Source organism: Muntiacus reevesi, chromosome 1 (genome assembly GCF_963930625.1).
Source record: "Muntiacus reevesi chromosome 1, mMunRee1.1, whole genome shotgun sequence".
Taxonomy (NCBI): Eukaryota; Metazoa; Chordata; class Mammalia; order Artiodactyla; family Cervidae; genus Muntiacus; species Muntiacus reevesi.
In genome coordinates, this window is record NC_089249.1 from 203,044,924 (window position 1) to 203,067,024 (window position 22,101).

The following is a 22,101-nucleotide window of genomic DNA, read 5'->3' on the forward strand; positions in this document are numbered from 1 at the left end:
CTGCTACCAGGGGTCACACTAGCCAATGTGGATCAATTAGTAACCGCAGCTGGATCTAAATGCGATTAATTATATAACTGTGGCCTGTCCAAGTTTAGGTCTATTAAAATCGCAACATGAGACTAGGGCATTATAAAGGATTGTTGGGAAAATAAAAATGTTGGAATATTCCCCAGTACCCCCCCACCCTTTTTTTAGCTTAAACAAGAATAAAGGAAGATAAAACAGCATGAATTCAACCCAACAGGCCACACAACCAGAAGTTTTTATCCTATATACCTGGCAGTTGGCCACAAAATGATCTGCTCAACTTCTCCAGTGATGACAGGGGGGTGGTAATAGTGTTTTCAAAATACGGTGAATATAGTGTAAACGTTAAGACAAAGTTGCTGACGACTGTTGGTGCTGTTTCATTCTCTATTAAAATGTTTAATTTTGGTTGTCTTAATACACACTTAATACTTTTCAGAGGTTATGATCCCCAGAATTCCTGCTGCCCAAAGGCCTAGGCTCAGGATGGGGATACTTATAAAGGTTTCACAGAATAAAGTAGAGAAAGTCAGCATTATCTCAAACGAAGTTTGCATTCTCCAAGACAATTACGTTTAACTAAACCATCAATAATACATTTACACTCCATGAACATGTTTTTCTGCAACTGTTTATTTAGAAAGATTTTAAAGAAATTTGAAGTGACTGTGTCTGGGGGTAGTTTCTTTAGATGAAAAAAGTGCTAACAGTCACTATGGAAACCAAGATGCAGGCAACGAGGAACAGAATCAGACCTATCCGACGATATTTGGAATGCTTCTCTTGCTCTTCTTCCTTCTTCAGTAAGGTATCAAAACCGGGTGTGTACATTTCCCCCAACCAAAACCGTAGGTCGTTAGGATTTTCCTAAAAGAAAATTACACGGAGGATAGGATCAGTCAATGTTGCAGACTAGTTGAGATTGCAGAATAAGAGAGTATAGGTATTTTACATCCATATTCACACGGCCTTGAGTGAGGTTTAAGTGTCAGAGCTCTAATAACAGAAGCTAGGCTTCTCTGAATAGCTGGAACATGCAGCTACAGCCTCCTGGCTGACCAGGAATCCTCAGCTTCAACCTGTAGGTCTGCATGACAATTCAGTTTACCGAATAAATTGCTCACACTCTAGGGTCACAAACACAAGAGTGTTTCTGCCATGTTTTTGCCAATTTAGTGTCTCTTACAATTTATAAACAGTGTGTGTCAATCAGGTTAGTGAGTTGAAATAAAATTAAAATTCCTTGCCTCAGATGACCTTGGGGGTTTGATTTTGTTGGCATAGTAGGAGTGAAGATGTTTGCTGAATTTTTCAGTAAATCCAGAAGCTGAGTTCCATGGAAGGAGCAGTAAGACTAAGAATCCCAAGTCTTCTCCATGCTTCTCAAATTTCTGGTCTTCTGTATAGAGGGCTACAGCATGTTAGCATGCAGAAAGTCTGGCACTGTTACCCTTCTGGATAAAGGACCCAATATATCCCTTCCCATCCTTATTTATCCCCGTTTCTGATTCTTTCACAGGCCTTGTCTCCCTTTCAACGCTATGGAGTTGTCTTCAACTCAAATTTATCTCCTATGTCCCAAAATCATCTGCAAGCTCTACTTTCCATACATCTAAAGCACACACACACACACACAATTCCCTGCTGTCTCCTGCTATGTGTGAGTGTGTGTGTGTGTACTCAGTCATATCTGACTCTTTACAAACCCATGGACTGTAGCCCAACAGGCTATTCTGTGCATGGAATTTTCCAGGCAAGAATATTAGGGTTGGTAGTCATTCCCTTCTCCAGGGGCTCTTCCCACCCCAGGGATCTGACCCAAACATGTCTCTGTTGTCTCCTACACTGGCAGGTGGATCGTTTACCACTAGTACCATTTTCATTTTGTCTGTGTCCTAATCAGAGGCCTGCACATTGCCTGCCAGGGTAATGCCTCATTCTTCAGTAAGAACTTCCATGATGGAGACAATCCACTCCCACATTCTGCTTATAGCTTGCATTGGTAACTAAATATGGGGTTCTTTTCTCCTTTTTTATTCATAAACTTAGTAATTCAGAAAAATGGGAGTGACCAAAAGCACATGGAGCTTTCATGGCCTGTAAAGTAGTTGAAAAGGTTTTAGAAATTAAGCTGGGCTTTCCATGTGCTAATTAGGAGATGGGGTAGGGATGGTGATGAAGTAAGTTGAATTGATGAGGTGTTAAGAAGAGATACTAATACAAACCAAAGTCGTGACTTCATGAGGTCTGCACCCCGGTCTCCAACCTGAGGGGCCTCTGCTCTGAGGTGAGTGTGCAGGCTGGGATGAGGGCCAGCCTGGTTTTAGTAAAGCAATATATGCATCATATTCACACTCAGTCTTCCTAAACATGTCATGGTACTGCTGACAAAAAATTACCCCCCAGTGCCAGTAATGTTCAGTTTCTTTAGCCTTACATTTGAGCTTTATTTTGAGTCTGTTTGTTAGCCTGATTTTCATCATTATTCTATTACTTTAGCTGTAGCTCTAGCAAAAATGGACTACCTATTGCTCTGACAAACTCTCTTACTCTTATATTTGTGCCTTTATTCTTGTTACTTCTGATAGAATAGAGCCTCTCCTCTCATGCAAACAACCCATGTCATCTGGAATTTTACATATCCTTCAAGTCTAGCCTAAATTAACTTTTCCACAAAGGTATCTTATAATTCAATGTGACTCTGTCCTCTTTTGAATCTGCACAGCACTTTCTACTATTCATACAGTCACTGTCTTCCTCTCTCTTGTCACTTCCTCTGTCTTGTCCTAGAGTTACTGCTTGTTGTTAATACTTCACTCAGATGAACTTTTGGAGGGCAAGAATATTCACCTTTATAGCACCCTTGTCATTCATGTAAACAACAAAGACCAGAGGCTCTAGCACCTAGTCAGGAAATGTTTGTGAACTACATTAATACATCTTTCCTAGTTGTAGGTTATTTCCTAGAAGTCTTGATCTTTGGATTCCTGATTAAAAAAACACAAGATTACTGTTGCTAGGGGGAAGCATCTGTTATGGAAACATCTCTGGAGAAGAGGCTACATTAAGGATGAGATACACTAAATTCACTGGGAGATAAAGAAACTTCAAAGATTCTGGACAATATTTAAAGGAGTGCACATTTGAGATTTTTTTAAAGTATAAGACTTTAAGGGGATGTAATACTGTCCCCCTCAGAAGGAAAGCCTGTAGGTGACTAGGGTATGAGGCTTAGGACAAACATACACTGCCACACTTGAAAAATGTCAGGGCTTTCTGGCCCTAGGACAGGCAAGATTGGGTAGGAATCCAGTCCACTCAGAAAACAGAGGGTCACTTTCCCTGCTTTTCAGGGATTCCTAGACGTTCTGTTTGAAGGGTGACACCAGGGGAAAGAAAAGGAAAAACTTGAGTTGGGTTTAAGCTGGGTGAATGAGTTCACTGCATACTTTTCCTGTGTTGAAATGCCTTTGTTTTGTTTTGTTACTGAGACACAGGAAAATGTCCAAAATGTAAATCTGCAATCTTAAATCACCGAGTAGGCTTGAAATAAAATGATCTTTGATGAGAACTGCCTTGCACAATGCCTAAGACACAGCAATTAATCAACATATTTGAAAAAATGTAGAAAAAGGAACTCAGCTATTCACAAACATAAATGATCTCAAAACTAGGGAAAAACACTTAATCTTGCAAATTGACTCTCACAACCTGATACCTTCCAGGTAAACCCTTCTTCTTGTCACATCATTTCTTTCTCTCTACACTGTAGTGATGTCAGTAATTGCTGAAATTATAAAACACAAAACACACAAATAAACACAAATACTGACTAGGAGAGAGAAGGTAAAGCCAGAGGCCAAAATGACCTCAAATCTGGAGATTTTTGTGCTCGTGAAGAGTGCCTCTCACCTTAATAACCATTTCTTTTAGGATTATGTAACTGATCTCCCTCATCAATTAAAGGAGTTGGTTCTTTGCCTTGAGTACCTTCAGATGCCCAGAGAGGTTGGTATGCAGGGAACGCTTGTCATATTCCTCAACGGTCCATGAAGGATTCTTTTTTCTTTCTTCCATAGCTTCCTCAAAACTTACATCACCATATAGTGGGTTATTCTTCAGAACTGATGATAAGGGTGGTGGGGGCCTCTCTACAGTGATGGTGCCCTTCGCACTGGGTCCCCTCAGGCGCTGAACAGTAATATTCTTCTTTTCTCTCTGTCAGGAGGCACAGTAACAAAGTTTCTCTTACCAAGAGGTCACTGATGATAGGGAAGGAAAATGTGAAATACCTATACCAGAAAGTTTAATGATTCTGCCTGGACCCAACGGATTAGGACAATGAATGAAGGAAGAATTCTACGATCTAGTTTGACTTAGGATTCTATCACTGAGTTCTTTCTTTGCATGTGATTGTGTTCAGATTCAGTAATCATTCATTAAAATGCTATTTTACAATGACAGAGAAAGAACAGCGTTCCTTAATTCAAACAGTAGAATTCTAAAGAAAGTTATTTCCCCCCAGTTCACTTGCACTGAGATTTAATGACATGTTACCTCTTTTCACTTGTGCATTCTATGACTGAAAAAAATAACATTTAACATTGCTGTATTAATCCAGCAAAGTCAAGATTAAAAGGCATTTTATAGCTAGGCTTTGGCTTTCATGGGAACTCCCTTGGGACTCCAATTTTGGAAAGCTTGGAAAACTAAACTAACTTAGCATTGCACTCTTATATGTGACTATAGTAAGTAAGTAAGTGTTAGTCGCTCAGTCGTGCCCGACTCTTTGCGACCCCATGGACTGCAGCTCACCAGGCTCCTCTGTCCATGAGATTTACCAGGCAAGGATACTGGAATGGGTTGCCCTTTCCTTCTCCAGGGGATCTTCCCAACCCAGGGATCGAACCCAGGTCTCCTGCACTGCAGGCAGATTCTTTACTGACTGAGCTACAAGGGAAGTCCATGTCGCTATAGACCAGCTGGCTATTGGATGGCTCTAATTCTGAGTTTCAGATCTTTAAAAACTTTTTAAAAATTAAACCATGATATACATGTAGAAAAGTACATATGTTATAAATGTAAAGTTCAATAAATTTTCACGAATCAAATAAACCCAAGATACTACCAAAAAACAAACCATACCAGCATATCCCACACTGCCTTCTAATTACTCTTGGTTTCCCTCCCCAAGGATAACCAGTATCTCCAGAATCCCCATCACAGGTCAGTCTGTACTCATTTATATAAATGGATTATACAAAAACAATGTGGTTTTTCTGTGTCTGGTATGACCTTCATGTTTTTACTTTGCCTTTTTTTCTTATGACCACAAAGCTATTATGAAGATAGAAAAAAATTCAGATTAAAATTTATTCATTGACCAAATAAACTGGAGAAGAAACAGAAAGCATATAGAGTAATGTCTTATTTATCATAGGGCATCAAGGGAAAGGAATTCCACGTAAGTTAATTTTCAGAAAACTTAGGTTTGACTCTTAGAAACTAGTAACACATTTCATTATCTTACAGCAATTTTTCAATAAATGTGTTTCACATATCAGCCTTCCTAAACAGAGAAGTTTAAGTAGCAATTAATGTTTTTCTGAGTTATATTTATAATCATCAATGCACTGATTCCCTCATATCTATTGGGGAATATGGGTCACATTAAATACGTATTTATATAAGCAAAGTTGTAAACTAATATATGTAGCTTCCTTCTGAAATGGCTGGTAGGCCCCACAAAATCATCTAGATAAAGTCATTCATATTCTCTTTGGCCTTAGGTTTCCCTAATTTTCTTAATCCAGACTTTTTTTAGATAGGTAGAGATCAACTTGGAGGTCTTATCTGACTTTATTAGATTGCTGGTCTGTTCAAAATCAATTTATATTCTATAATATTGAAGTTTGCAATGAAATAATAAATCATCTTGACTTAGCATTCATCTTTAAGATGGATGAACTCATGAAAAATGTTTCTGGAACTGAGAAAAAACAATTTGATATAAAATTTAGATAGTTTCAGTTTAGCATAATTCTGACTCAAGTTTTTTGCTTCAAGGCTAGATATCTATGATCATCTTTGAAGAGAAATAATCCTTCTGACATTGAAAAATTGGCTTTGTCTGTTTTCTTGCCTGCTGGACTATTCCTTGAGTTTCCTAAATAAGAAAGCTCTATAAATCAGAAAAATAGTTTTAGGGGTTAAGAAAAAAACACAACACCCTCCATTACAAAGTATAAAAACCTTGAGAAAGGAATATACAAAAGATATAAAAAATAATCAGAGCTATTTTTAAAAGGACATTCAAGGTCTTAATTCTAAACAGTATTCTTGACTGTTTAAGGTTAAGAATTTAGTGCCATTTATTTTTTCACTGTATGACAATTTCATGTCTGAAGGACATGTGAAGGAAAAATTAATAGAATAATTTTATTAAGAATTTTATGGAAGAAACAGAATATACTAATTGTGGTTGAGGTCCTTCTATATTTTGATAAACTAAAAAAAATCTCTTCAGAAAGAAAACCAGAGCATGTCTTTGATTTTAATTTTTTACTCTACATTCTACATGGACTACATTTATCAAAAGGAAGCACAATACTAATTTCATTATTTTAACTATATGGGCTCTAAAATAACTTAAAAAAAATACTGTTTAAGGAAATAAGCTTCAAAGCTTACCTAGGCTTTTCTGTATTAACCATTACTTTGTCCACATATCCTTTATACACTTTAATCAATATTTATACCACTTATGTATAAGTAAACTATCATTTAATGAAATAGAAGACTTTCAGACAAACAAACACTTAGAGTATACAATTAATAGGCCAATAAAGAAGGAACTTCTAAAAAATATACTTCAGGAAAAAGAAACTTGATATTAGAATGAAAGGTTAAGATGCAAGAAGAAATGCTAGGAAAAACAAAGAAAAAGAACAAAAGGAAAAAAAGCTGATGAATGTATACAAAAATCTAAGCAAGCACTGATTTTATGGTAAAATAGAAATAATAATCACTAATTTGTGAGTTTTAAGATAAGAGAAACCTAAAACTAAACAGTAAAGTCTTTAACAAATATACTTGATTGAGAAAGTTCCTTTCTTCTTTTTGATCACACAGCATGTTCCTCATCCCTCAACTAGGGGTTAAATCCATAGCTCCTGCAGTGGAAGTATAGACCCTTGGGCCACTTGAGAAGTCCTTAATTATGAGATTTTAAGAAATAATTTCTCTTAGAGGATAGAGATACTACTTAAAAAGAGAGAAAGAATGTGTAGATTCTAAATCAGTAGAGCAGAAGAAAAAAGACGACAGAAAGTTAATCTAAAAGATAAGAAACCTGAAACAAAGAATACAGAGGATAAAATCTTAGGAAACAGAAAAAAAATGGAAACAATCATGTTAAACATAAATAGATGAAACCCTCTATTTAAATAATAGAGACATCGTATGAGATTTTTAAAATACTTAAAATACAAGAACTCAGAAAAAATGAGAGTTGCAAGTACATAAAAATATCTAGTAGGCAAATATAAACAAAGAGCTGGTGGTGTGACTGGTTAAATACTCACCAATTTCGTTTTCCCTTTCTGAGCACAAGACGGGACTGCCTTCCTCAGGCTGTTTGACGTTAAACTGGGCCCACTCTCTCTAGTAGTTGACGTGGGGTCAGAAGTAACAGAGATCATTTCCAGGCTGAGCCCCTGAATTCTCCAGCAAGATTTTTGGCTCACCTGTCCTCACTTCCCATTTTCTACTGTGTCATTGTAAGCAAGGATTCTGAGGTGGCAGAGCTATGTAAGATGAAAGAACTTCAAGCCCTAGGATGCTGCTTGGAAAAGAGCTGCCCAACCACCCCCACCCCCAACCTATCTGTCCTTTCTCAAACTTTCCATGCACAAGTATGTTTTCCTTCTTTTTAGTTACTGATATTTTGTCATCATAGTGTGGCCTAGCCTACATTCCCCTTAGTACAGAAAGTGATAGCTTGAAATTCTACAACTGTTGTCATTGGCTTAGCAGTTAAGAGGTGGAGAGGGGTGAGAGGAGTATCAGAAGCTGGATGGATGGCTCTTCATATCACACAGCGAGAAATGTTTGGTGTGTTATCTGTGGTCATTTGGAATCTAATCCCCTGTAGCTCTATGAGGGATAAGTAATACATGTACAAGGATCACAGCATTGCTGTATTATAAGAAAGAGATGAAATGATAGAAAGAACTGAATCGTTTGCAAGAAAAAAAAGAAACTAAAAAAAAAAAAAAAAAGAAAGAAAGAAACTATAGAAATTTGATGCCTTCTATTGTTAAAAATCTGACTGTTTATAGACTCCAAACACTAATTGAGCTCCCCCTCCCCCCCCAAAAAAGAAAGAAAAGAAAAGAAAAAAAAGCCCATTTAAGTTTCCTAGTAGAATGAAGTGACTCAGGATAAAAGTCATGGTAGGGTGTGGTTTCATGACTATTACTCCAGACTGTCTCCAGGCATTTGTCATTGAGTCAAAAGAAAGAGAAATGGAGGCAGAAAAGCAAACCATTAAAGCCTATTCGAGATTGATGCCTTCAAAGAACTTAAGGTGTATTTACTGATGTATAGAAGTAACCACAACAAAATAGAAATGATTACATTAATAAATAGCTCAAACTAAGTTTTATAAGAAATGTCTCACCAGAGAAACCACAAGCCTAGACCAAAAAGTTTTTAAAAGATTGTTAAAAATTACAGACTAAACCAACAAAACAACAGTAATCCTATGCCTCCAAACTGGATGTATTTATTATTAATGGACTAATAGGAGTGAATTTTGAAGCCTCTACAGCCTTGAGGGGGGCCCACTTTGATATGGCAAAAGACTTTGATGCACTGGACCAGGAACTCTAGAGAACAATGCCCCAGGAGATCTTCTAAAGAGGAGAGTCCTGGCCTAATCCATCTTCCCCACCATCAAGGAAGGAGGGCCACACAAACTATTCCCAGTAGGATCTCAGAAGCACTATGGAGCAGTCTCTGCGTTCTTTCATTTTTCCCATTCAGGAAGAAAGAATTACTGCAGTGATTGCATTTCTAGTGCAGCAAAGATTATACGACCATATGGATGGGGCACTGGCTAAACGTAGTGACTGCCTCTGATGAGGGATGAATGTTGGTCAGAGTAAATCTAAGAAAATAGTCACCACGAAATAATAAAGACAGGAGAGAATAAATATTAATATTTAATATTAATTAAAACAATTAAGTTAATAATAAATATTAAAAGAAAAATAACCCAATATATGATGGAATGAATCAATGATATTGAAAGCTATTTCTTTTTGGAAAAGGTTCAGTTCAGTTCAGTCGCTCAGTCGTTTCTGACTCTTTGCGACCCCATGGACTGTAGCATACCATGTTCACAAATTGGGAAAATCAAGATCCTAAAGATGTCCATTTTCCCCAATGTGGTTTATACTTACAATGTAATTCCTATCATAATCATAATGCAAACAGGGTATTTTGTTTGCATTTCACATGTGAACCCACAGATAACTTTTCCTAGAAAGTAGCTCCCCACTGGTCACGATAATTCTGTTTTCCAAATTACTAAGTGTTACCTTTATGAAACACAAATTTGATCATGTGATTCTCTTGCTTAAAATTTTTCATCAACCCCTCCGAACTTTCAGGATAAAATCTGAAATCTCAGACAACTCCCATCGAGCCTTCCCAGGCTGACCCAGACCTCTCTTAAACCTCTTCTGCTTTCCCCTCCAAGTCACCAGGGCTCTGGAGTCCCTCATGTGCTCCTGTGACACAGACTGTGCTTTCATGAGGTTTCAGTGCCAGAGGCGTGTGGGTCTCATTGAGGAGCAGTGATGGGACAAAGCGGGTGATGCTTTTGGCAGCATTATCATCCAGGGGGAACTGCTGACCCCACTGGAGATTTTGTAAACTACATAAATTTAGCAAAACTTGATAAAATCATGTCCTGACAGCTGCAAGTAAAACCCTGAGCACCTCAATGATGCTCCTTAATCTACTTTCTAGACAATAATTTAGGTACCTCAAAAGTCCTACAACATTTGCCCAAATATAAGCTTATACAGGCTGCTCTTATTGAAATAGGATATGGAGTACTTGAAATAGAGACAGTCCTGGAGAAGGCATGACATATGTGTTCACAGACAGATTGTGAAATATAGTTATGATGCACAAAAACAAACAAACAAAGACGAGGAAGAAAGAAGAGATATTAGAATTTAAAGGGAAAAGAAAGCTATAAGACTGAAAAAAGAAAGTGAGGCAAGGTGATAAGGAAATATACCCAGGAAATGACCTTGTCTAGAAACCAAGGGAAGAGCAACCTTCTTACCCTTGATCTTCTGTTCTAGTTCATAGATATAGTACAGCAATCCCCTGGGTTCTCAAACAGATGTCATAAAAGTCAGGAAAAGACATAACAAATAGATTAGTCTGAAAAGACTCTGAAGTCTAACTGCTAATCAGAAGAAAAATCCCACTACAATATCTGAAAAAATATATTTTATCATTTATACCAAAAGAAAAGGAATTTTTTTTTTTTACCTCCCTCTATAAAGGGACTGGCAGAAATGTTTGGAATATAATTTCAAATGCCTTCATCAGATACATGCCCCCAATTATTTTAACAACCAAAAATATTAGATTTTGGCGAAAGTTTGTTCATTGCATTGAGAAGAAATTTATCAGGAAGACTTCTTCATTTTTCTAGTGAAAGAATTAAAGAAAAAGTATAAATCTAGTTAAATCAAGAAGTACCTGCTTGTACTCTTTACCTGCAGATATAGGTGACCTGTGTATGCATGTTCACAAAGGGAATGAACAGTGTCCTGAGATGCTGGCGTGCCTGGGGACATCCTTGCTTACTTTCCTATATTCATGGTATTGCTTCTGCTCATGTAAAATGGCTTAGAAAATTGCCTCTGAAGGTGGAATGTGAATTTCAAAAGAGCATAAAACATAAATCATGAATATAAATACACTACTTTTTCTTTTTTCTTCTTGCTGCACTGTGCAGCATGTGAAATCTTAGTTCCCTAACTTGGCTCCTGCAGTGGAAGCAAAATCTTAACCACTGGACTGCCAGGGAAGTCTCTAGAAGGTTCTTGTTTCAACTGTTCAGTTACTACCAGTGTTGAGGGCAATGTTTGTAGGTTAAGTCCTTTGACATTTCTTGAGGTAGGCTTAATTCTAAATACTATGTACCTGGAGCAGGGGATGGACAGATTGTAAGCCAAAAAGGTAAGCTAACACAACTCTGAAATTTGTGTGGATTTCATGGAAGTATATAATCTAACTGCTTGATTTGGCCACAGAGTTTGAAGAAGTACTGACTATACCCTCTAACACGCGCACACACATCCCTCTCCATCCACGGTATATATCAAAGAATGCAAGTGGTATTATCTGCTATTCCAAATTCTAATGATGGGCTAATTTAAACACATTCAGGGATACTATTAATAGCAAATGACGATGATGACACCCATTCCTTATTCTCTTAAAGGAAACTGTCAGTTGTTTTTACCTTATTTGCTCTCACTTTTAAGGAACTATGTAAAATGAATACTACACTAATTTTGCAAGTGGAAATACTAAAGCATAGGCTGAATAAGCGCCACAATCGATGCCTCTCAAACTGGTTTATTGTGGATTTGGGACAAGAACCAAATTTCAAATCTCCTTGTTCAATGTTCTTCAGTTGACTTAATGTCTCCCCACAGAGTGAGACATTAAGCCAGCAAAGTGAGGGTTTTAAATTAAGAACTACTTAACAGCTGCCTGCCACCTCCCGTACCCCTAACACCTCAGTCCATCTGGTATATTCAGTGCCCTTATTCCAGGTATCACCACAGCTGCTTACAACTTTCATACATTCCTTTCTTTTAGATTTGTTTTTTTTACCAATGAATATTACCACTCTTGGATTTTTAAGATCCAACCAAGGAGAGAAGCATTATTTATTTGACATATTGCAATCTACAGTAGCAAATATAATTGTTTTTACTCATCTGAGCCACACTTACCCAACTAACTAAATTTGTAATTGATTTACTTCTTCCCTTCAAGCATTATTTAGTAGTGTATTGGCCTTTATTCAGTTATTAGATGTTTCTTTTTAGGGTAAAGTTATAACTAAATCAAGTTTATTTATAGTTTACGATTACCAATGACACATTCAAAGACAAATGAAACAGATTTTTACTTCCTTGGTTTGCCCTGTAGAACTATTTCTATACGTCAGGGCCTGTTGGGAAACAATGCCCTTTAAAATTCGCATTTCATTCAGATTTAGGAACAATATTCAACAGAGCTTTTAAACTGTGAAGTTCCACATGAAGGAAACAGGTCAACTCCAGTACTAAACAAAAGATGTTAGATTGGTGTGTTCCAATCTCAAAGGAATTTATTGGATATGTTTTCTTAGACTAAACTTCATAGCACAGGAGGGCCAAGGTATTCTAAGCTGACTTTTGAATTATTTTAGTTCATGATATAAACAGTAAGAAAGACAAAGGAGGAATTTCATCGCATTTAACTAAGCAAAACACACAAAAAGCAGCCACCAAAGAGGTGTGGAGGATGGGTTTTGAAAATTACAAAAGGGAAGGATGTAAAATTTAAAAAAAAATCAGTTGTCATAATAGGCTGCCTTACAATGGAAATGAATTAAAACCCTCATAGGTGGAGGAAACACTTACATAACCATCCAAGTGTACTTGATTCTGAATGATCTCATGATAAAGGTCCCGAGAAGCCCACAAACACACCACAAAGGAGTCACTTTACACCAGGACTCATGAGTAGCAACTGTTTCTTAAAAGAAAACAAATTTCTGTTCAGGGAATTTGAACCACTCCAAAGGATTTAATGATCTGCAGGGGTTTGTAGGTCAGTCACATCTGTTCTGAAATGAAACGCTTCTTCCTGTTTCTAAATAGACTAACCCTTAACCCCGTTAGCCCTCATGTCTTAAAACAAAGATTATTCCCTATTTCATGAGCTGTGCAACAGTCAGGGCCTTTATGTTTCTTTCAGCACATGGAACTCATCAGTTGTATCCTTCTCTTGTGGTTAGTAAAAAAGAAGGAAGAAGAGAGCAAGAAGGGGTTTGAAGGTTGCTTGTTAAGTCTTGTCTACATGGACACCCGTCGAAACAAAGAGCCTCTACAATGACAGCCAGCACCTTACTCAGGTACAGAGTTCCCTCTATTTTCTTTCTTTCCGTTGTTTCACTGTTTGAGTTTCTTCCCCATGAGATGAAAGGGAGCCAGTCTAAATGAGGTGGAAGCAATATTTAGTGGTCTTAGAGGCCATGTATGAGCCCATGATATAAGCTTCGGATGCTTCATGCCTAGACTACACCAGAAGACAGAGGTGGGGTTCCACCCAGAGCCTTATCTGCAAATGCAGTAACTGATCTGAAAACATCTGAAGGGAGGGCTAGGCAAAAATCTAAAAAGAAGACAGCATGAGAAGCTGGGGCATGAAGGAAAACAAATGGTTGAGATAGTTCACGGAGTTGATCAAGTGACCAGAGAAAGTCTCCTTCCCTTGACGAAGAGAGAAAGCCCCTTTCTGTGGCAAGAGTGAGCAGCTACCCTGTACTGTTGTCTGTAACCTTTTCGCACAAATGATGAAGTGGCAGATGCCGAGAAGACAGCAAGCCCCCATCCACATATACGCGTGCTCCCAGACCTTACCTGTGAGTAGACGAGGTTTTGCCAGTGCTGTGCAGCAGGGTAATTCCCTCCTGGAAACCTCACCAGGCTGGCCTGGAGAAGGGCTGAGTTCCTCATTAAAGACTTCACATCGAGCTGCAGGAACTTGTCAGGATGGTTGTTATTTGGCAGAACAGAGAGATCCATGCCTCCCCGCATCTACAGTGGAAAACAGAGGTGAGCAAGGCTGCTGCTCTCAGGGTGGTCCATTATTAATGAGCCTGAGGGTGCCCGACGGGCGTGTGAAACCCATGGCTGTGGGCTGTGCTCAGAAACCACCCTCGAAATAGCATATCAACACAGGCGACAATGTAGCACCCTGACTTACCCTTCACACCTCATGCACACACTCTCTCTCTCTACCCCCTCGGATACTTGAATGGAACAGCTGTGCCCATAGTTATTCCCTTGTAAAGAATGAATGAAGACGTCTCTTCATACACAAATAACAGCTTAAGAGGAAGTACTCTTTGGATCAAGGCTACCGGAATTTCAGGGTTCCAGTCCATAATATGGAGCACATGCGACAGTCACCTGTAGAGAGACATTAACTGATACTTCTCTTTGAACACTGCCGAGCTGACCCAGCTGGCTTGGCCTCACATGTGATATGCAGGATCTTGTTTCTTCTCATGTTTTGACTCCCAGAGTCTCAGGGTCATGTGAAACCTAACCGTGTTTAGGTTGTCAGCCTCAGCTTGAGGGGGAAATAGCAAGAATTTGCTTGATCGTTTGCTGCAGTAATTTAGTGCCCCAAAGTACTGCCTTGGTCCATGCGCTCTCTGAGGTCTCTTTGACTCTGCTCTTAGCTGTTTACACTACTGTGATGGGTCTCGGTGTTCACAAAGTGGACTTGCAAAAAGAGGAGAGCATGGCGGCTGGGTCTGGATAACGCGCTGTCCTCAGGGAACCCATCTGCTGCTCAATGAGCCGAGGCGGCAGTGAGGTTATGGAGAGCATCTCAAGCCAGGAAGTTATGACGACTTTAAGGTAGATAAACTCTCTCATTACAAGCCACTCTGTCTCTGGCAAACCATACTTCTCACCAGGAAAATACGGATTTTCATCTAGAGGAAGAGAAGGCAAAGGATAGACATATCAGCAATGTTTAAAAGACACAGCCTGTTATGTTTGTGCCTCAGATGCAAACCCATCTGATTCAGCAGGAAGGATTTTCTTACAAAGGTAATGGGGTTACATGTGGAATATATCAGCGCCAGATTTCAGAAGAGTGCCCTATGGCTTACTAGACTCAACAGCCAGGGTGTTCTTGAATCAAGCAGCCGCTAGAGAGTACTTCCCTTATTTGTGGCAATAAACATGAGGGTGTTGAAAAAAATCATGTGTCCTACTGATAGCTGTAAACTGGATTAACAACCACTGTTTTCTGCAATAATTTTTGGACCCAAACTCTATCACTGTCTTATGATACTTAAAATATTTGAGTTTTTTTTTTTTAAATCAGTACACTTACCAGAGAAAGTAAGAGGGACTTCACATGACAGTTGATAACAAAAGAGTTAAATCATCAGTGTTTGAAGAATCAAGTGTATTATGTGTATGTACATGTCCTTGGTACTCTCTGGACTTTTCTGGCTGCTGCCAGAAAACATCTAATGAACAAATATTTCTCAGGCTGTTTGCTTTTCCTAAAAGGTTCTTTGGGGAATAACACACATCTTCAAGAAGAACCTTACTTCTCTTTGGCTCTCTACATTGGCAAGTGGAGACATAAAACCCAGATCCAAATATATTTGATTAGATCCTTTCCTTAGCCAAGTATGAGGTAGGTGAAATGAGCCATCAGTTTTCCTTAGGCGTCCTTCCTTTTAGATTCCTCCACTGTGCTCTAGATGCTCAGAAGTTTGTATGCTATCTCCTTCCTTTTATAAGTTCAGTTTTAGACTGCTCATCTTCTCCCACCATCCTTTGTCTACCATCACCCCTAAACCATCAGTTCTTACTTTTCACAACTATCCCTATGGGTAGCCTACATGACTGACAATCAGGAAATCATGCTTTCTCCTCCCTCTTCTGCTGCTGGCCAAGCCCCACTCTTACTCCACCCCTAAATCGTGCCTCTGTTGAGGCCAGTCCTTCTGCCTAGAATAATTTCTTCCCCACCCTGGATGTTGACCACTTCCTAATTATACTTCACAGGCCATGGCTGACACCCAGCCTTTCACAGAAACTTCACATATTTTCTCTAGTAAGAGAAATGATTTTTTCTTCCTTTGAAATTTCAGAGTGATCTGTTTATCTTATTATCTTTTGTTTGATAATATATTTCTCTCTGTTTATGAGCCGCTCTACTGGATATATCACAAAAGAGCAGCCTTGTTGGATGCTTCCATCCTCACATGAGTCACGTTTGAAGAACCTCACAAAGCCCTTTGCTCAATAAATAATGGTGGCTGTTACCTCTTTCAGAGCTCTAGAAAGGGCTCTTCTCTGACAGGAAATTGATAATGCAATTAAATTTGATTTAAAAATGGCTTAGTAATCTGTTTTTCAATCAATCATGCCCAGTGAAAAAAGGATCCCATACTCCATATTCTCTTCTGGTAGTTTATAATGCACAGACTTACATGGAAGACTGAGAAGTTCCACTTCATTAATGCTGCTGCTGTTAAGTCACTTCAGTCGTGTCCGACTCTATGCGACCCCATAGACGGCAGCCCACCAGGCTCCGCCACCCCTGGGATTCTCTAGGCAAGAACACTGGAATGGGTTGCCATTTCCTTCTCCAATGCATGGAAGTAAAAAGTGAAAGTGAAGCTGCTCAGTCGTGTCTGACTCACAGCGACCCCATGGACTGCAGCCCACCAGGCTCCTCTGTCCACGGGATTCTCCAGGCAAGAGTACTGGAGTGGGGTGCCATTGCTTGCATTTGCCAAATTTATTTGATCACATAACACCCATTTCATTGTTCTCCTTTCAACACTACAAAAAATTGACCCGAGAGTGATTGGATAAATACTGTCTTAGGGGTTCTATTTCTTCATTGTCACTAACACCTTCAATCTAGAGGAACAGAGTATAAATAAATATAAGTATTTACACTGTAGGAATAATCTGGTAGAGATCTGGATATCTGGGCTTCTCGACTCTTACCACGCACCTAATCATTTGTTCTCTTTCTTTAAAACAAATGTTCATAAAAGCATCATTTCTCCTTGGATTTGGGCCTAGAAGTCTTTTGAAACATGAGAATGATAAAAATAGGATTAAATGTGGTTCACTAGGCAAAATTTTCTAAATATTAATTAAGCATATTCTTTTTTCTTCTCCTCACCCTCCCTCAGTCCCTTCCTTTCTTATGCCAAACCAACTAAAATATCCGAAAGTGTTTCCACTGGAAAAGTCTGGACAATACTCAGATGAACAGTTGGGGTTCGTAAAATTATCTTACTTTGAAAATTAGTTGGATAGTTTTGATTAGAAAAAAAGTCTGTGGTTAGATTATAAATCCTTCTGCATCTACCATATAACATTTTCAAAACTGATGAGTGAGGGAGGCAGTCAGGTTACCTGAGTGCACAGAAGCTGACTTCAGAGTGTCTCTGTGACGTGCAACCAGCCTGCGCTCTTGGGCCAGTTGCTGAGTCTCTCTGGGTCTCAGTTTCCTCAGCTACAATGTGAAGGTATTAGTGGTTCCTTACAAGGGTGCTGTGAGGTTTAATAGGTATAGTAGTTAAGAGAATGCTTAGCATATATTAAGTGCTTAAAAAAGGCTCACTGCTATTTTAAGAGAGCATAAGAATTTTCATTTCGGTCATCTCTGATATAAAGCAAAATGGGGGAAAATAAAAGAAATTTGAAGTCATTGTGCATGTATGCTAAGTCGCTTCAGTCATGTCTGACTCTTTGCAACCCTTTGGATTGTAGCCTGCCAGGTTCCTTTGTCCATGGGATTTTCCAGGCAAGAGTACTGGAGTGGATTCCCATGCCCTCCTCCAGGGGATTTTCTCAAGTCAGGGATCAAACCTGTGTCTTTTATGTCTCTTGCACTGGCAAGTAGGTTCTTTACTGCTAGTTCCATCTGGGAAGACCTGAAGTTCTATTATCCACAGTTAAAAAGCATATTTCATTGGGATTGACATGCACACACTACTATACTTAAAATAAAGAATCAACAAGGATCTACTATTAAAAATATTTTTAAAAAATCATAAAAAAGACCAACTTCATTTTCCAGAATCCCCTTCTTTCTGTGAGTCAGTGTTAGAAGTGGCTGAAAGAGAAATTGGCATGAGATTTGGAAGGCAAAACTGCATCCATTTATCTGAATTTCTTTTTACAATCAGATACTGTGACAGAGGCAGAGGCAGGTTCTAGACTGCCTTTGCTCTCCTGAGCTCCACATCTGTTTCTCATTGCTAACTCTAGGTCCTGATGACCATCAGGAAATAGATCCACTACCCAACGTCTGACTGTGGTCCTACAAAGGAAGAAGCTACACAGAGGCAACAGCATCTCACAGACGTCTTTACAAATCACTCCTTCATAGTTTCACTTACCTAGCTGTGCCTGGCTGCTCAGACTGGTTGGTGACTGCTCTGATCCTTCACCTCCTCTTACGGACCTTCACTTCCCCAGATCTTCCTGCAGCTGTGAGTTCAAATCTGTCATCCCCTAACACAGGTTTGCTGATTGAACCCTGGAGTTAGTTCTCTGATATGACTAGACTTAAAGGCATTAATGACAAGCAGTAAGTGGGAGCCCGGTCATTCAGGGCAGAATGGTTATACAAACTCTCACTGATAGTTACCTGGAGTGAAGTACCTAGAGAAAGCGAGGTCCTGGGTTACAAAATACCTGCTGCAATAAAAATTTTTCATAGAAACAAATAGAAAAAGGACTTTGGGGTTGGATTCATTGCTTCTAAATCAGGTGGAGAACTTAGAGAAAGAGATATGCCTGGGGTTTTACATTCACAGCTCAAGGTCTAAGTTGGGAACCAGAAAGCTTTTATGACTGTCTTGAAATAAAACCTTTTTAACTGTACTGCTGATGTCCTACCACCTGTGCTATCTTCTAAATCTATATTCAGATTCAAGTCCTGGAAGATCCAGAACCAGATAAAAAGTATGACTCTAAGGTGTTAACATACAGGCCAGAGGAATTGCAGGATTTCACCAATTCACATTAACTGAAACCCAAGATATATGTATAGGAATGTTTTTAATGATATAAATTAGGGTAAAAGGAATACAATATTATATTAATTGCTTTTAGTATGGGTTCACTAAGCTGAGATTCTGGATTCAAATTGTTAGTTCATAAGTCTGGGAGTAAATCTACCAATAAGACTGAAAACTGGACCCAATGTGGTCTACACTGAATGAAGCTGAGATACTAAAACTTCCTTGTAATAAAGAGGAAAGTATATACGAGTTTAGAGCGATTAAAAAAAAAAAAGAAAGAAAGAAAAACAACTACATAGATGTGCTCGTCTATGTGTTAAATTTGCCTCCTAAGAGGGTCCATAGGGTGTTACCTTCACTAGGACTTGAAAAATACATTGGTGAAGGTAGTACTGGAATCCTTAAAGAAATTCATAGTAGCTGTTCTCTGTAAACCAGAAAGGACATTGGGAACTGCTGCCACAGAACAGAGCTTCTTGAATTTAATGAGGATGATGGAATTCTACAAGGGCATTTAAATTCCAGGGGCCAGATGGGTATGGTTTAAGGGCTAAGCAGGGTCAAAAGTGTAAAGCTAAAGGTGTGGCCTACAAAGATTTTTGGCGTTGGTTAATTGACTACGGAGGCCAGAGTACTGAAAGAGATGAACATACTACTAAAGTCTTACTTGGTTTGTATAAGCATTTAATCTCTAGACTTGATGAAAAAAGTGTGACCTGAGTCACCACACCAGGGAATTCCTTTTCCTTGATCCATTCCATGTGACAGCAGGTTCACGGACCCAGAACTTTCTGAATAAAGGGGAGGCTCTGTCTTTTGGAGGAAGGATTCTGCTGCAAATTCTCCAAAATTCATACTGTAAATCTAACTTCTAGTCTTCCCTGATGGGATGAGTGTGCTGGGAAGAGGGAAATAATCAGACTTTTTGATGACTACTAGATTACTGACTCTGAATTGATACTAATTGCTGGTGACCTGAATTGCCACTGAAGTGCCACAGTCAGACCAAGAGTCTATGGAAGTCAAACATTTTAATTAAGCTTTGGCTTAAATCTGTCTTGTACTGAATCAGAGTTTCTAAACCTATCCAACAGTTATTTTCCTAATTCTGAAAGGTAGATTTGGAGGAGAAATACTCAGAAACTGGCAGAATTCCTGCTTCACTGGTTAACTCCATGATCTGTAGAATGAGGGCTTTATGGTAGTAATGGCACTGTCAGTCCCTAGAACTGGCCCTTACATACCAAAATTAGAAACAAAATCAATACAGTGTTCATGAAGAGATGAGAATTACTTCTGCCAAAGAGGATCTGAAGGATGCAGGAATGATAAATTCATCAATTCATTCTTTCACTCCTTCTGCCTATTGTCCTTACAGAAGATTGATGGGTTTTGGAGAGTTACACCAGATTATCACAAATTTAAACAGATGGGTGAGGGAAAAATTACATAGGAAGAGCAGACATTCTCAATTCTACCCCTTGATTCTTGAATTCATAAATCTAGATAGAAATATCACCATGTACAGGTTGATGAATCAGACCATACATAACACCTCAGAGGAATCAGACTATATATAACATCTCAGAGACCCCTGAAAATGTTTTCCACTCAGCTGGTGCCAGAAAAAAAAAAAAAAAAAAAAAAAGGAAGGCCATTGCATCATCCTGTTAGGCCATCTGCTTCAAGGTGATGGTGAACATGGCAGTACCAGAGTTATATGGGCATGAGTCCACTGCCACAGCTTCTACTGTAATATGAATTCTCTGAAAAGAAACCACACCGTATGGAATACCCTAACCATGAACAAGGCATTTGATAAGTTCATGGATGGTGTTTTGGCAGAAACTTTGCAGGCTGGAGAGGCAAATCCACACTGAGGGGAAGTGGCTATTTCTGTGAGAACAAATCACTGCTTGTTTAGTGACTAAAGTGAACTGATGTAATCTTACTACAATCAAGGCAGTGGGCTAGTCCTGCCATAGAATGGTGACATGTTGGGAAATAATATTTTCTCTGCTATTGTTAGGCTGAGCCCTTGCAATGGCTGTAGCTGGAGGGGGTCGTGGTGAGCGAAATGTCATGTTACTGAACCCATGCATAATCTCTAGTCCTGCCACTACTGTCTCTGTCCCTGGGCTCATGGGCAAGGACAAAGGTGGCTAATGAAAGAGACAGGCCAGCATACACAGAACTTGTCAGTTTGTCCAACTGATGATCAAGTCCTCCCTCCTGATAGTTCTCTTTGGTGAGCAGCCAAATGGAATGTAAGTTATTCACATACCTTTTCTTCAAAATTTCTTCATCACCAATTTTCAAACCATGCTCCTTCCAAGTCCTTGTCAATCCTGCAAAACATCTGGATTGCAATAAGATTACATTAGATCACTTTAATCACCAAACAGGCAGTGGGCTATTTTCACAGAAATAGCCACTTACCCTAAATATGGTTGTGTATCGCCAGCCTGCAAAGCTTCTGCAAAATACCGTCCATGAAATTACCAAAAGCCTCATTCACTATAAGGGTGTTCCATATCATATATTGTTTCTTTTCAGGGAATTCATATTACAGTACTGGTATTACCATGTTCCCCATCACCCTGAACAAATAGCCTGATAGAATGATGCAACAATGCCTTTTCTTCCCCAAGTATTCAATTCTGGTATCAGCTGGGTGAAGACATTTTGGAGGTTCTCTAAGATGTTGTGTAGGGTCTAATTCATCGGTCAGTAAATGGTGATATTTCTGCACCAATTCATGGATTCAGGAATCAAGGGATGGATTAAGAATGTTTTCTCTTACTATGTAAGTTTTCCCTTTCCCATTCCCCTACTATCTTCCATAAGATGTGTTGAAATTGACTGGTTTTATATCTCAGCAATTAAACTAAAGGATACCCATGGTAAGGGACAATCTAGAAACAAACTGTGCCTTATACAAAAATGAAGATGAAAAGGGAAGTCTTAAGAACTATGAGGATTTTGAGGCTTTATTCTACTTGCAATCTATCAAGTTAGCCTGCCATACTTTCAGGGCAGAAGACATTAAACTCCTGGGTTAGAGACAAAGAACTTTATTACTTACAGCAACACCAGTAGCCAGAGAATCAGCATTTCTTGCACCAGTTCCCTGAGCCCCACTTCCCACAGAATGACATGAAGAGAGCCAGGCAATA

General features: G+C 39.0%; 1 protein-coding gene across 2 annotated transcripts; it reads right to left on the reverse strand.

Annotated features, from left to right (window-relative positions):
• Positions 1 to 679: 679 nt before the first annotated feature.
• Positions 680 to 21,455, reverse strand: MINAR2 (membrane integral NOTCH2 associated receptor 2). Of its 2 annotated transcripts, XM_065934300.1 has the most exons (5): positions 21,210 to 21,455; positions 14,107 to 14,845; positions 13,761 to 13,937; positions 4,021 to 4,248; positions 680 to 897 (listed from the first exon to the last, which is right to left on the reverse strand). In XM_065934300.1, the coding sequence occupies exons 3-5, from the start codon at positions 13,935 to 13,937 to the stop codon at positions 718 to 720; spliced, it is 585 nt and encodes a 194-aa protein (XP_065790372.1). In that variant the 5' UTR covers positions 14,107 to 14,845; positions 21,210 to 21,455; the 3' UTR covers positions 680 to 717. The 2 variants fall into 2 exon arrangements, 1 of the variants encoding a protein (XP_065790372.1); XR_010663054.1 differs by lacking the exons at positions 13,761 to 13,937; positions 14,107 to 14,845; positions 21,210 to 21,455 and adding an exon at positions 12,759 to 12,868 and having other exon boundaries at positions 761 to 897; positions 3,943 to 4,248.
• Positions 21,456 to 22,101: the final 646 nt, after the last annotated feature.